The sequence below is a fragment of the Camellia sinensis genome, chromosome 13, assembly GCF_055761805.1.
Source record: "Camellia sinensis isolate YWXY chromosome 13, ASM5576180v1, whole genome shotgun sequence".
NCBI lineage: Eukaryota > Viridiplantae > Streptophyta > Magnoliopsida > Ericales > Theaceae > Camellia > Camellia sinensis.
In genome coordinates this window covers 140,705,439-140,720,826 of record NC_138973.1, presented here as the reverse complement: position 1 = coordinate 140,720,826, position 15,388 = coordinate 140,705,439, and the positions used below count along the sequence as shown (strand labels likewise).

The window sequence follows — 15,388 nt, the reverse complement described above, 5'->3', positions numbered from 1 at the left end:
GGAGATTTTTTTTTAAGATCCTTGGTATTAATATTTTGTAGTATAAAGGACATTTAATATTTTCATAATGTCTAAGGTCCTCGACATCAATCTAGAGAAAATTCGATTGACAAATCATAGAGAAAATTTCAAATTTCTCTAGACATATCACCGAGAAAATTCCAAATTTCTCTTGACAACAATGAGCACTAGTGCTCTGCTTCCAAGAAAATTGGGTTGGTCCAGAGAAATTTCAAATTTCTCTGGACATATCACAGAGAAAATTCTAAATTTCTCTGGATAACAATGAGGATTAGTGCTTTGCTTCAGAGAAAATTGGGTTGGTCTAGATAAATTCCCTAGTTTGTACTGAATTTTTTCTGGGTTAGTCCAGAGAAATTCTCTGGTTTGGACTTTGATCCAGAGAAATTCTTTAGTTTGGACTGAATTTTCTTTGGTTTGGTCCAAAGAAATTCTTTGGTTTTGATTGAAATTTCTCCAGATTGATTTGAGGGACTTTAGACATTCTTTCATTGGCATTTCATCAAACACCTTCTTTGCTAAATCTATGTCTCCAGCTTTGTGCATATATTGCATATTTTCAAAACAAGCTTGTGCATAATCAAAATCAAGTATTTTCTTTGATGAAATATGATCATTTGTTCAAATTTGGAAAAGAATATAACAAAATTATTTTGAGGATACGAATCCATGAACTGAAAGCAACATTCACAATTTGAAAAGATGTGAATTGTGTGTAACTCATTTATAGCATATTTATTACAATGAAGACATATGGAATTTAATTGAAGACACTTGATTATTTTTCCTTCTGAAACTCCAAAGACTATAATTGTCCTTAGTGTAGTCAAGGAAGCTTACAAAACTACTGCGTAGAAGCCACCCATATAACAATGGTGCATGTTTTGATGACGTTATCTCGTGTCTGCATCTTTGGCCACCATGGCTCGTCTTTCTTGTCACCATGGCTCTTATTCCGGAGCTCTGTCCACTACGACTGGAGTTCGGAGTCACTTCGAACTGACTCATCGGTGGAGTAGTAAAAAGTGCAATATTCACGAACCTTCGAAGCTCAGATCGTGGTGGTTCAACTTAGATCACAACATTCTGATGACGGTGTGGTAGAGACAGATGTAAAGGTGAAGATCGGAATGTGCATAAAGAGAGAGGGCTTGGTTTGGATAGAACGAAGATAAGAGAGAGAGAGAGAGAGAGAGAGTCAAATTTCTCTGATCTGATATATGAGTGTGGATTTAGGAACCTTAGATATCAACAAATAATATTGTGAATTTATTCCATTACTAAAAATAAGAAAAAGACCTTAGACTAATTTTTCCAAACTTATAATGATTCTTTTTTAAATTAGAATACTAATAAATTGTCATAATTATCGTATGTTTAAAATGATCTAAATAAATATATTTTTTAATTTTTTATAAAAAATAAAAAATATAACATAACCCAAAAAATAAAATAAAAAATGAAAAATACACTAGAAACTTTAAAGAATTGTTTGGGATAAACAAAAAAAAAGTTAAAAAGTCAAAAAATTATTAAAAAATTTAAAATCTTATACTATTAAAGGGTAGCTTGTGAGAAAAGTCACTAGGGCAAAATTATTATTTTACCCTTTAAATTCAACTATTCAAAAAAGTCAAAAGGGTGAAATAGTCATTTTGATTTTACTATAATATTTTATTACACATTTTTTTTTTTCATGAAAAGTCAAAAATTACCCCCAAACATACATTTTTCTCAATTTTTTTAATCAAAAAATCAAAACATATACTTATATAACACATCCCAAATCAACAATTAAAAATATTGTATAAATAGGACCACACTCCACAGAAATCATCGCCTCCCAGACGACTATACAACTAGTAGTAGCAAATGGCCCGATATATTTTATTCACTGTCTTTTTCCTCTCTTCGCCTTCAAGAATCTTATTGCCCTGGTTCGTTTTATGAAGTCGGAAGAGAGTCATCGCAGAAAGATGGATTTTCAGAAAATAAAGGTCACCAATCCCATTGTTGAAATGGACGGTAAGTTTGAACAGACTTGGATTCATCTCTTCTTCTTCGCATTTGCCCCCATGTTTGATGTAATCTAATCTATAATAATATAGTAATTCTTTTTGTTGTGTTTTTGTTTTGTTTTTTTTTTTATTTATTTATATAATTTGTCCGTATCTTCTGTTCAAATGTTTCAGGCATGGGTAATAATAGCATAGGGTTTTGATTAGTTGTTACTGATGAAGTACTAGTTAGACTTTGATCGCCGCCTTCTCTCCTTCATATCCTTATCGAAGTAAAAATAAAAATTCCTTTGGATCTTGGATTGGGGAGGGAAAGGATAAGGAGATCATATTAATCGAAAGAGCATAATTTATTCCTTTTTGTTTAGTTCGGTTAGGGACCCGAGTAGATTACTATTATATATTGTGCGGACCGAATCCCACACTAGATGAAGTGGGTCGAAGCTTTGTGACTGAATTGAACTATACAGGAAACTAAGGGCCTGCAAAACAGAGGCACCGTTAGAGCTGCCGGGCCGGGTTTGGCCTGAAAACCCCTGGTGTGAGAATGAGTGATGGGAGAAGATGAAGTTCTCTTTCTAGGTGTAGAGAAAGAAGAGAAAGTGTGTTCTATGTGTGTGATTAGATGAAATTAAGTTACCTTCAATGTGATGAGAGTGTTATTTATATAGAATAGAAGACTTAGCTTGTTCCCCAAGGTGAGATTCATAGAACTTAGATGCCTCAAGCCTCTCTTTATCATTGTTCAAGATGGTGGAGAACCACAAGTTGGTTAACCATGGAGTCATTTGCTCATTATAACTATGTATATAACAAATCACATTCCCTCTGCAACTGTTTCCGTGATTCTAGGAAGGGGGACCAGCTGAGGTGGCATTTTGTACATACTTGCATTCACAGCTTCCATGCCTGCTCAAGAGTTCCTTAGCTTGGTTTTGATCATACCTCGGCTCGGCCTTTCATGAGATTGCTCGTAGAGATGGCCTGGCCTATTTGGATGACCTTATGTGGGTTCGGCCCACTTCGATTCTGCTGATGGGTTCGGCCTAGCTCAGTACCGTGCTTGGGCTGGCCTTATCTCAATGTGCTTGGCCCAAGTGCTTGAGGACTTGGGAAGATGATCCGTATGGAGATGGGCTCAATGGCTTGGCCCATATGGGTATCTGGCCCATATCGGGTGGCCATTTGGGTTTGGATTTAATGATTTGGACCGGCCTAAGGCTTGGATGCGCTCCATTTATATTTTACCCCTTCATATATTATATGATAAGAACATATAATTTGCCAGATTCTGGTAGCCTTTTGTTTTAGTTATGTCTTATTCCAATAAAATAATTATGATTTAAGGCCATTGGTTGAGAGGTCATCAATTTTTATAAGAAGAGGAGGCATGTGATCTTATTGATAAAAAATTCGCCATTCACCCTAAATGTAATGACAGAACAGAATCCTTTTTTTGAACAAAACGCATGACTAACTTAAAATTTTACTGCAACTGCAAAGGCCCAACAAGGACCATTTTCAGGAGTGATGTACAGTAGCATAAAAAATAAAAATTAATCTGTCACTAAGCAAATCAGTGAAGAAAGAAAATTTGGTGAGGAATGACTTTCTGTTATACCATTAGAAAATTTTACCAAGGGAATGTTCTCTTCCACATCTTCAAAAGTAGAGAAATCGGACAAGAAATTACTCCCTCCTTATTGTGAACATAGCTTTATCTTACATTCATAGGATCTCAGTATTGCCCATACAATGAAAGCAAACCTTAGTTCATGGACATCATAGGCCCACTAAGAAAATAGATAACTGTCGCCATATACATGTGAAATGAGAGAGGAATGAGTCAATGACTACCTTCTTATCTTTATGATGGGAAATTTTGTATATTAAAGAATTCATTTCTTCTTTTTGTTCATACACACCTAAAGTATATTATAGAGAACTCCACTCTTGACCTCCTTATAAATTGGTTTCAATTGGTAACATCTTTGTTTCGCCATAAAAATTGGGTCCTTTGACCAAGCATAAGGATTCCAATAAAATTTGTGAAAATGAAAAAGGAAATGATTGTCAAATAAGATTACTACAAGGTGATTTGTATTAGGACCTGTTCTTCTACATAATATTTGGAGTCAGCATACTTCAAAATTTTAGGTGATTATCTCATCTATTAGGAAATTATTATTTATGCAATATTATATGTGGCGGTGAACTGGGAAATATTACCCTCTCTACAGCAATGTCACCTCTCAAGAGCAAAATGAAATGTTAAGATTAAAATATTTTTACAGAAAAGAATTAGGTAAAAGTGGCTGGATTTTCTTTTGACATATATGCGTAATGCTTTAACATTTACGGAGCTTTAATTTTTACCAAGCACGCATTATGTTCCCTTTCCCTATCACATGCATACTCAGACACAAGCACATGAACATGCACAAATGCAGATATACACATGATGTTAGTGTGTGCACCTTTCTTTCTTATTTCATTGATGCACGTGATGTAGGAGATGAGATGACTCGAGTTTTCTGGAAATCAATCAAGGATAAGGTAATTATGTTTCATTTATTTCAAAATGATGTGATGTTCTTTTCCTTTTGACTGTCGTTTCATTTTCCTTAAATGCTTATGATATTTTCTTCATTTTTAAACCCACAGCTTATTTTCCCGTTTCTGGAGTTAGATATAAAGTACTTTGACCTTGGTCTCCCTTATCGTGATGTTACCAATGATAAAGTTACAGCTGAGAGTGCTGAAGCTACTCTTAAGTATGTGTAGTCATTTTATCTTCGGGGTTATTTTGATTTGCTTGTAGTGTTACTGAAGCTATTCTTAAGCATGCATTATTTATTTACTTTTGCATCTGACGCCTTCTTTTATTGTTTATTTATTTACTTACTTATTTTTTGGGGTTGGGGTTGGGGGTGGGGGTGGGGTTTACTGTAGGAATAATTAATGTAGCAATTAAGTGTGCGACTATAACTCCAGGTATAAATTCTTCGATTAGTTAGCTATGCATTTGTCTTTTACTCATCCCCTCAAAGTACTTGGCTCACTTTCAAAGTGGGTATAGTTATGTTGTTGACAAAGTATTTTTAACATTGACTTTGATGATCTACAGATGAAGCTCGTGTTAAGGAGTTTAACTTGAAACATATGTGGAAGAGTCCAAATGGGACCATTAGAAACATTTTAAATGGTTAATGAGTTTTTCCCTAAGGTTTCTTTCTTTTTTTCCTTTTTCTGACCCACAACTTTTAATTTGTTTGTAATGGGACAATGTGATCTCCACTTGGTACAGGCACGGTTTTTAGAGAACCAATTATTTGCCGAAACATCCCCCGGCTAGGCTTGTCCCAGGTTTTATCCATTCCCCACCTCCTTCTCTCCATCACGTGGGCATTTATTTTTATTGTTGTCGTTTTTTAAATAAAATTGAGCATACAGTTGCCAATCTTGTCAGGTTGGACCAAGCCAATATGCATTGGGAGGCATGCTTTTGGTGATCAGTATCGAGCTACTGATGCAGTTATTGAAGGAGCTGGAAAACTTAAAATGGTGTTTGGTATTATTTTGTATCCACTTTAGAGCTTTATGAGGATTTCTTTGAAAACTGCTTCTTAATGATTGTTTAACGCTTTAAGATCTTATCAAGAATTGATTGTTAGAAGGGCTTCTGACAATATCTGCAGTATCAGATGGACAAGGAGAGAAAACCGAGTTGGAGGTCTTTAATTTCACTGGTGCTGGAGGAGTAGCTCTCTCAATGTATAACTCTGACGAGGTATGAATTTGACTTGTGCCCTGGTATACATACATACATACATATAACTACCTGATATCCAACTAGGGATCAACTAGGCAATATTAGCCATTAATTATTTATTATTTTGAACTGGAGTGCAGTCCATTCGTGCTTTTGCTGAGGCTTCAATGAACACTGCTTACCAAAAACGGTGGCCACTTTATCTTAGCACAAAAAATACTATTCTTAAGAATTATGATGGAAGGTATGCATGCATTATGGATGCTACTATTCTTTTTAGTGAATGAAGCCATTGGTTAATATTGGTCACATTTGTTGTTGTACAAGGGATTATGGGAGTTTGGGCTATGTTTATCTTTTGTGTAAATTACATTGACCTTGCCTCTGGTTTTTGAAATTACAAATACCTCTTTTGTTAGTGTTGTCATATAAATACTGTTAACAGAGTTTAGTCTTTTACCACTTTGGCAGACCACATATGTTAATTTTATTTTTATTGCATATCATCTTCTTTCCCTCCCTCAACTAACCACTTAGACCCAATTGGAAAAAACTTCCATCACCTAACCCATCTCCATTTCGAGCCAAAGAAAAAAAAAAGAAAAAAAAAAGAAAAAGAAAAAGAAAGAAAGAAAATTTAAGGATGTGTTTGGTTTGTGTTTGTAGAGTAGTTTTGGAGATAAAAAGTACGAAAACTTGTTTGGTTTGTCTTTTTTCAGAATGATTTTGGAAAATTGTTTTTGGGGAGAGAGTTTTAAAAAAAGTGATTGATTTGATGTGTATGGGAGAGAGTGTGATTTTGGAAAGTAGGTAACCAAACAAAATTTTGAGATTTTTTTTTGGAAAAATTTGTTTGGTTTGATTACTTTTGAAAATTTGTGTATAGAGAATTTTTCCTAAATTTTTTTCTGAAAAGCAAACCAAACAAGGCCTAAATTGTTGATGTCCAATGTTTTGCTAACCCAAATATAACATCCAACGAGGGTTGAAAAGAGTAGCGAGCCAATTCAGATAGGGTCGTATAATGTTCAAACTGGTGTTAGTTGTGATACATCTCCATCTGTTGTGTTAGGTGTGATCCATCTCCATCTCCATCTTCATCTCCATCTCCAATGGTATGATACAACCATTGAGGTATCACATGTCTAGGACAAAGCCCATTTTCTCTCTAAGATTGGTTTGAGATGAGTGCTCGGACAAACCCTTGAACTCTATGCAAGTCCTCTGGTGGTCTTGAGCGAGGTAGGCCTTACTCCCAACCTAGGTAACGTGGCAAAGAGCTTTAGGGTTGGTTTGGGGTGTCCTAAAAAAGTGCACTTTTTGTCTTTTTACGAAAAGATGTGCAGAAAAGTAGAGAGGTGATGTGATGGAAAAAAGATAAAAAGATAAAAAGATGGATTATATAGTAGATGCCAAACCAAGCCTTAGTCTTGGGAATTGAAGCCTGGTCTCTGGGGCTACTAGCAAGCCAAGTGAACCGAGCTCTGAGGTTTTGGGCACACGGGTAGTTTGAAGTCTTTGGAGATAGTGTGTAGACCTGGTCTGTCTAGGTGATGGCACTCAATTGGGCCACATGTCTCCTTAGGATGTGTAAACATTGTGCTAGAGACTTGCTTGAGAAGTCAAAGGGTGATGAAGCAATAATGTGGTGGTGACTTGTGTGGTTGGATCCATGTACCAACAATGTGTTATTTTATAACCAAATTAGTAGAAAAAGTTTAGGATCATAGAAATCGATTACGGAATTGGACATAACCCTTCCATGGGTATGGAAGGAGTGGGCATTCATCGGGCCGGGGCAGCATTACATAATAAGAGATTTTGTGTCTGCTTAAGCCCGGTTTGCCCCTAACATCGGGCTTCTACATTTGCCCAAGCCCAGCCTGGTCCGACTCAAAAAATAATTATAAACCCCAAGTCCACCAATCGGAGTATATGTTAAAAAAATAAAAATAAAAATTAAACATTTCATAATTAAATTCAATCACACATTATATTTATTAAATAAATATATTGATATCATTATAAATTAAAAAATTGTGTATAAATTGAAAGATTTCTTAAATAAATTCAATCATACATCACCACAAATATGAATTTCAATGAAATCAATAAAGATAAAGTCTAGATCTTAACAAAAAATATATATTTTAATACTCCATCCGTTCCAAAATATTAGTCCCTTATTTCATTTTTCATTGTCCAAAAATATCCTTTTAAAAAATCAAGGACTAAAATAATATGTACAATTATAACAATTGATATTTCTTAAAAAATATACTATCAAATCAAAGGGTAATTTTGAAAAATTAATATTTTTAAAGTGCAATAATTGTACTACCAAAAAAGTTGGATTCCCCAAAAAGGACTATTATTTTGGGATGGAGGGAGTATATATAATTAATTAATTAATTTAATAGCGGGCCGGGTCGGACTAGGTTGAAAATATAAATTCCAAGGCCGGAAATATTGGTCCAACCCGGTCCTATGGGCTAAAACAACTTTTCCAAGCCTAAAAAAAATAGGGCTGGGCCGGGCGGGCTAACGGGCCATCCACATTTCTAGAAGAACTTGAAATGAGCAAGGGCATATTCAAAATTTCCATAGAAGGGCATTTAGCATTTATGAAATATAATATTTCTACAACTTGTATAAGGCAAAGCGGAATTTTGAACTTTTAGTATGCTGAAGTCTGTAATTGAGGTAATCTGTTACTGACAACATAGCCAAAAGGGGTGGTGGTGTAGTTTTGAAAACTCAAGGAGAAGCTTATGTCAGTGTAATTTATCAATATCTTTTTCCTTTTTACCTGTTGGAAATTGTAAGTTCTTTGTTCTTGTTGTTAGCTTGTTTTCTCTTTCTTTTTTTCCTAAAGATTCAAGGACATTTTTCAAGAAGTTTATAAGAGTCATGGAAATCCAAGTTTGAGGCTGCAGGGATATGGTGAGCTATTATCCTGCATGTTGTTGGCTGGTTTTTACAATTGAAGTTGTTTCTGAAAGACTTAGCGATGGTAGGTATGAACATCGTCTTATTGATGACATGGTTGCTTATGCTCTTAAGAGTGAAGGAGGTTATGTGTGGGCATGTAAGAATTATGATGGAGATGTTCAGAGTGATTTTTTAGCACAAGGTTAGTTAATTTTGTGGTAATGATTATCAAGTAAGCTCTTGTTATTTGTGAATATTGATGCTGCTTGTGGAATTGAATGTTTAATTTTCTGTTCTGGGAACATCATAGCTGAGGCAATGTCATAGATCAGATTATTTATTCTCATCAAAGTTCAGATTACCGAATTTCCCTCAGACTTTTGTTTCCCATTGTCACAGGTTTTGGTTCTCTTGGTTTGATGACATCAGTGCTGGTATATCTGCTGTCAATTTTTATGTTTCTCTTCAAATGCATTCTTTTATGTGCTTCCTCATTGAGTGTTTGAGGATATGGATGGGCTCCAGGTGTGCCCAGATGGAAAGACCATTGAAGCTGAGGCAGCCCATGGCACAGTCACCCGCCATTATAGGGTTCATCAGAAAGGAGGTGAAACTAGCACAAATAGCATAGCATCTATTTTTGCTTGGTCAAGAGGACTTGCGCACAGGTGTGAGATTGTTATTGCTTGGTTTTAAGTGCTACTGCTGGTTTATGCTATTCTAGATCCTCCTAGACTTTAAATTTAGTTTGCCTTGCAACCTTGGATTGAAATAAGCCATGTTGATCTTAATAGGGCAAGTTTAGACGACAATGCTAGACTGTTGGATTTTACTAAAAAATTGGAAGCAGCCTGTGTTGCAAGTGTTGAATCGGGAAAAATGACAAAGGATCTTGCACTTCTAATCCATGGACCCCAGTAAGTAGTGTCAAAAAGGTGTTTTGTCCATGTGTTCGCTTTTTATCTGAATTATGTATATTGTAATTGGCTGTGTTTCATGCAGGGTTACTAGTGCACATTATTTGAACACTGAAGAGTTCATTGATGCTGTGGCTGCGGATTTGAGAGCGAGATTGTCCTACAAAGCGAAGTTGTAAACTACCACCTGCTGACTTTGTTTGTGCATGGCAATAATGTTTAGGCTGCCTTTTCATTCAGTGCACAGCAATAATGCTATCTGATTTTATGTTTAATTGTCAATAAAATCTTTGGCATCTTTTTAGCTATGAAATAGAGTGAAAGGGTAAATGCTTTCTTTGCACTGTCTTGACTAAATTTCTGTTAACCGTGATTATTGGATATTTTCACTGTTACCATTTTGTTGCCTTGTATGAGGGATATTTTCTATGTTACCATGTTGCTATTACCATGTTTGCTACATATGCTCTGCTAGTAGTGCAAAACAAAGAGGCAAGTGAGAAAGGTGAAAGATGGGTTGTTCTTTCAACTGGGTGTACTTATTAAACATGGGGAATCGAGGTCATTGATGCAGTCATTCGTCATTTACCACTTTGTTAGTCGTTGAATTAATAGCCTTGTTAATGTCAATTATAGTGTCAAGTAGTTGTAAAAGCATTGTTTTGATGGATGTGGTTTTTACTATAGTGCGATCATGGAAGCACTTTTAACTCCTGAAATACTCACTAAGGTTTACAATCAAACTAGTCTTTTCTTGTGACTTTTCTAATTGATCACATTTAAATAATCATTGATTCAACATTAATCAATTAACAAGTGTTCATCTCATAAATTTTGTAAAATAAAGTGCATGTAAAAAAGGTGGAAACAATGATTTATAGTGGTTTGCCATGCCCTATGTCTAGACCCACCATCAACCTCCCTTGAACGTCAATGATGTATAGTGGCTTGACAACCCATGTGTATAGATTCACTATCAATCTCCCTAGCCAATGTAATCCACTAATCTGAATGAATTTTTCCTAACATCTCCTAAAACCTTCACAATTTTAATTAGATTTTTCTGAGTACCACCTTCAACCTTTAGCATACTTGAATTGAATGCCAACCACCATCAAAATAACACTTAACTATTAATTTATTATTTCTTCTAAAAGGTGTACTGAATATGATTTATGTTGGTAAGGTGATTTACTAAGACTTAGGCAATCTTCTAGGTCAATTGTAACTAACATTAACCCTTAACAACATTAACTCCCTATGTAATAAAATGGTTTATCTCAATTATTGAAGTGAAAATTTAGATTAATTTGTGACTAAAGCAGTTAGTTTAGCTAGGGACACTTGGGGTGGGCAGCTACGAACCAAGATTTTGGATACACCACCTTCGATTTTGGATACACCACCTTCAGACTGGATGATGAATAAGTTGTATGGATTGGGATCTTTGAGGTCTACTATTGTTTATCTTCCAAACAAAAAAACAAAAAAACAAAAAAAAGTATACTTCTGTTTACGGCTCCGGGAATTTTTTTTTTAAAAACAAATTATTCCTACACACTAACACTTTGTTTTCCTATAATCTTGCAAGTGCATTTCCACATTTCCTACTAATCCATTTCCCTATAATCTTGCAAGTGCATTGCCATCCTTAAACGGATGCAACCAAAGCTAGAGGATATATAGCTGGCTTTTGGTTACAGTAATTTTGAACCGAGTGCCACTAAAGCTTAAGGATAGCTGGCTATTGGTTGCAATAATCTTGAACCGAGTGCCAAATATTACAATAAACAAAAACAACAAGCGGGAAAGAATATCATGTCAAGATATAAACTGCAAAACTAACAAATAGTCCCAACAAGGCACCTGCTATCACTTCAATCTCATTGTGGCCAACAGATTCTTTTAGCATGGCCCAACTATTTGCAATTTTTTTGGATTCTCCTTCAACATCAGATGCTAAGCTAGATGAAATCAGGATACCACTTTCACTCTTTCGATTCTCAGATCTAAGTAATAGTTTAGTGTTTGTCTGTTTTGCTTGAAAGGTATCTGCTTCCTCCAAGAACAAAGGCCCAAAACTTTTTGAATTTGAGGATGATTTTCTAGGTTGAGAATCAATCAAATCATCGGCATCATTCGAAGAAGCTGAGTTCTGGAGCAAAACCCTGTTTAATGCCTGTGCATGAATGCCCACTTCCCTTCTCACTCCTTGCAAAAGTAAAAATTCTGAATGAGGCTTGATACTTTTATGCTGTGTTGGATTTGGGGAGGGATTTAGAAAGAAAAAGAGAAAATGTGTGTGAAATTAGGTGAAATGTAAGTATATTTTATTCACATTTCACATACATTTTCCATTTCCTTTTCCAAATCCCTCATCAAATCTCCCAACCAAACAGAGCGTTAGTCTGAACTCATTATCTACCCACAGAAACAACTGCATATCTTACAATGGGCTGGAGATCTATCAACATGTTTTGGTCACTATTGTTTGATACACTAGAGAAACTAGAGTCGCACATCTTTTGGTTCTCAAAAAATAAACATAATTCAATCTTCATGGGGATCTAGTTTAACTTTCAATCGCCAATACCTCCCAAATGAGGTGTTAGAGCACTTGAATGTGAAACATGATAGACAATTAGTAAACCATTGAACAAGGATGAGTCAAGTCTATGAATAACCAACCATAAAGTTAGAAGAGATAGCAAGGGCCTCAGTAATAGAATTAGTAGTGATTATAATGATGATGGCATAACCAAAAGTTCAGTAGTTGCACATAGCATAACTAAAAGTTATAAGAGATGCCAAGTACAGCCTTCTCTCTCCCAATCAGAATTCAGAGAGGGAAAGAAAAGGGTGGGTGTGCAGAAGAAGAAAATGGAATCACCAGAAATTCAAAGTAAATCTAATTATGTGACCTAAATCCAAATATTGTTTTAAATTTAATCTGATACGTGGTGGGACTCTCATTAGCAAACATTCAGCAAAGAAACATTGCTAACAAAAGCTGACATTTCTGTCATCCTTAATGTGGGTGGATCTGTATTAGATAAAATTTTATGTGACACAAGTAGGTTTGTGCCCAGATTTTGGTAAACCAAGCAGCCAAACTGAATTGCATCAATGCAATGTTGTGATTCATGAATATAAAACACTTTTCCTTCTGAAGTAGGAGATCTGCATAAGTCTATATGAGATGAGAATAAAATAGAAAAAACACACTACATGTATACCTGAGCGTCATACATGATAAGGCTAGCATAAACAACTGCTAAACCAAAAACTGCGTCCGAAAGACCTCTGCAATCATAAGAACAACAGTAGATATTAAACCTCCTCGAGAAATATATCAGCAACTTGCTCACCCACCCACACCAAACCAATCAACATGCACTTTCAAATGTTAAAAAAATACAAAATCTGCAAACATCACAGAATCTCCAAACATCCACCTTAAGGAGGGCGCAAAGGAAATGCAGCATTTTACCAATTTTACCCACCATTCAAAGCCAAGGGACATCGCGGTGGCCACAGCTGCCTGTCACAATTGGAGAAGACTATAAATTATAGGAAATTCTATTGAAAACGAAATGAACCATGATATTGTTACTGCAACCGACAAATCAAAATTAATTACAGAGGAATGAATACGTGGTGACAAAGTATTCATTACGGAGGAATGGGTAGAAGGGAACCCTCCAGACCGAAAGACTGTCTTAAAATCAAAATTGTTGCTGTTGCCATAAAGGATGGCAGAAGTGAAAGGCTTTGACAGCTGCCCAGCCGCTGAAATGAGAACCTACACACATGCATACATAAAATTAAGTAAATAATTAGAAGAAATAACTACAAATAGGGGGGAGGAGGGCGGAATTAAAAATAATTATAGTAGGGGTGAGATGTTATAAAAAATATATACATATACGAAAACATGGTACATGGTGTTTTCGGCACTTTTGTTCCTTAGAAGACAGATTGAATGCAAATGGAGAGGCTTGAACCAAAAGACCTCCTCCAGCCTGATCTCTAATATCATGTTAGATGGCCTTAGATAGCACTCAACCCCAAAATTAACTCTTGAGGTGAGGGTGAATTTACACTTACCTAGTACACATCAATGACATACCTAGGCGATGTGAGACTTCATTTCACACCCTACTTTATGCTCACTTAGCAGCACCCACCCACCGCAATACAAAGGATTGACCACCTTTTTACAATTATTTGCTCAAAACAATGAAGAAATAACTATGGATATAAATAAATCGTAATGATTTCAACAAGTCGAAACCCCAGTTCCGCCATTATCTCCGCGTTGGGTCACGAACATTTGAATTCACACCTTAATAATAATGCCCCCCCCCCCCCCCCCAAGTGTGATCGGATGCGTAGAGGAGAATGCAAAATTGATGCCCAGATTTTCTTTGATTATGAAATTTCGGAAGATTTCATTCCCCTTAATTCCTCCGGCAAATAAACAAAAAATAAATAATAGAAATAACAATAACAACAAATAAATAATAATTAAAAAAAAAGAAGGTGCTAATGGCAGTAGAATAATAGGTTATGTTACCTTGTTGTGGGCGATTTCATCAGTTCCAAAAGTGACACATACCATACGAAAGTCGTCGGAGGAGCAGAAGAAGCTTTGGTCTTTCTTTTGAGAAGGCGGTAGTCGGAAATGAAACTCCTGCGGTTCCTCAAGTGTGACAATCTATGACAAACCACACCACTCGAAAAGCTCCAAGTTTGCAATGGCATATTTTCTCCCTCTTCTCTTCTCTTCTCTTCTCTTCTCTTCTCTGTACCACCACACCACACCACACCCGTCAACAACAAAAACAACCCAACCGATCTCCTCTCTCATCGAATCATTAATGAATTCATCATCAGCCACTACGACTACTGTGCCTGCCTGCCTGCTCGATTTAATTCGGGTCATTTTCAGTTTCAGGTATTTTAATCCTCACCTAACTAACGGTTATTTGAGGTATCACTTATAATTGTATTTTGTTTTTTTAATTTTTTTTTTATATAAAAAATATAATAAAATAAAATAAAAATATTTCAATTATCAAATTGAATTAATTATTTTTATGAATAATATACATTAAGCGCCTTATAAAGAGAGTGTTTAGGAAGAGAACCAAGTTAAAATTGCCTACTAAGAAATAAAATAAGTTAAAAATAATTAATAAGACAAAATATCACATTCAATCTATAATTATTTTATTTTATTTTCTCATAACCACCGAATCAATTAAAAAAACAACCAAACTCTCAAACAAAATTATTTTAGTCAAACTAAAATAGTCAAAAAAAAAAAAAAAAAATTAAATAACGAACTTTTCAAATAAGATAAAAAAACGCTTTAAAAGAAAATGCTATAAACTCTAAATTTTTTACTAAATAAATTATCAAATATTTCACATAGATGTGAGATCCACATTCATTTGTTAAAAAATTTAATATTTATTATTATTTCAATTTAAATTATTAAAATAAGACTTATAATATACTTGTCAAACCCCTAAAATTCTCTCAAATGTGGGAATATGAAATAGCCTAACCCTATAAAGATTATAGAAATTTATTGTAATTTAAAAGGCATTGTAATAAAAATTTAATAATGCGAAGGTGATACCGCTCCTACAATAAAACCATATGATTGGATGGTTATCACGGTTCGGGGTGGCGGTTTGATTTGAGGGGCTGCGAATTGCCAA

At 35.2% G+C, this 15,388-nt stretch overlaps 1 protein-coding gene and 1 pseudogene across 16 annotated transcripts; one reads left to right on the top strand and one right to left on the bottom strand.

Annotated features, from left to right (window-relative positions):
- The first annotated feature begins 1,848 nt into the window (after positions 1 to 1,848).
- LOC114322865 (isocitrate dehydrogenase [NADP]-like) lies at positions 1,849 to 10,054 on the top strand (annotated as a pseudogene). Its single transcript, XR_014349713.1, has 15 exons — positions 1,849 to 2,046; positions 4,552 to 4,595; positions 4,704 to 4,817; positions 5,000 to 5,033; positions 5,167 to 5,244; positions 5,347 to 5,398; positions 5,486 to 5,610; positions 5,738 to 5,829; positions 5,952 to 6,055; positions 8,687 to 8,754; positions 8,829 to 8,944; positions 9,142 to 9,176; positions 9,268 to 9,410; positions 9,537 to 9,659; positions 9,745 to 10,054. The product of XR_014349713.1 is annotated as an isocitrate dehydrogenase [NADP]-like (transcript).
- Positions 10,055 to 11,281: 1,227 nt separating this feature from the next.
- Positions 11,282 to 14,619, bottom strand: LOC114322863 (uncharacterized). 15 transcript variants are annotated; one of them, XM_082903577.1, is made up of 5 exons: positions 14,236 to 14,619; positions 13,336 to 13,461; positions 13,115 to 13,200; positions 12,896 to 12,962; positions 11,282 to 11,870 (listed from the first exon to the last, which is right to left on the bottom strand). In XM_082903577.1, the coding sequence occupies exons 1-5, from the start codon at positions 14,278 to 14,280 to the stop codon at positions 11,865 to 11,867; spliced, it is 330 nt and encodes a 109-aa protein (XP_082759703.1). In that variant the 5' UTR covers positions 14,281 to 14,619; the 3' UTR covers positions 11,282 to 11,864. The 15 variants fall into 15 exon arrangements, 8 of the variants coding, with proteins under 8 accessions (XP_082759703.1, XP_028126094.2, XP_082759702.1 ...); XM_028270293.2 differs by having other exon boundaries at positions 13,163 to 13,200; XM_082903576.1 differs by having other exon boundaries at positions 13,163 to 13,200; positions 14,278 to 14,619.
- Positions 14,620 to 15,388: the final 769 nt, after the last annotated feature.

Bases quoted from the DNA above. Each gene is read 5' to 3' on its own strand.
- LOC114322863 (XM_082903573.1), bottom strand. From the start codon at position 13,698: ATGATATTAGAGATCAGGCTGGAGGAGGTCTTTTGGTTCAAGCCTCTC. The intron at 13,462-13,581 runs GTATATATTTTT...GCATGTGTGTAG, and splicing joins TGTACCATGTTTTCGTATAT to GTTCTCATTTCAGCGGCTGG. The intron at 12,963-13,114 runs GTGGATGTTTGG...TTATGATTGCAG, and splicing joins TCCTTTGCGCCCTCCTTAAG to AGGTCTTTCGGACGCAGTTT.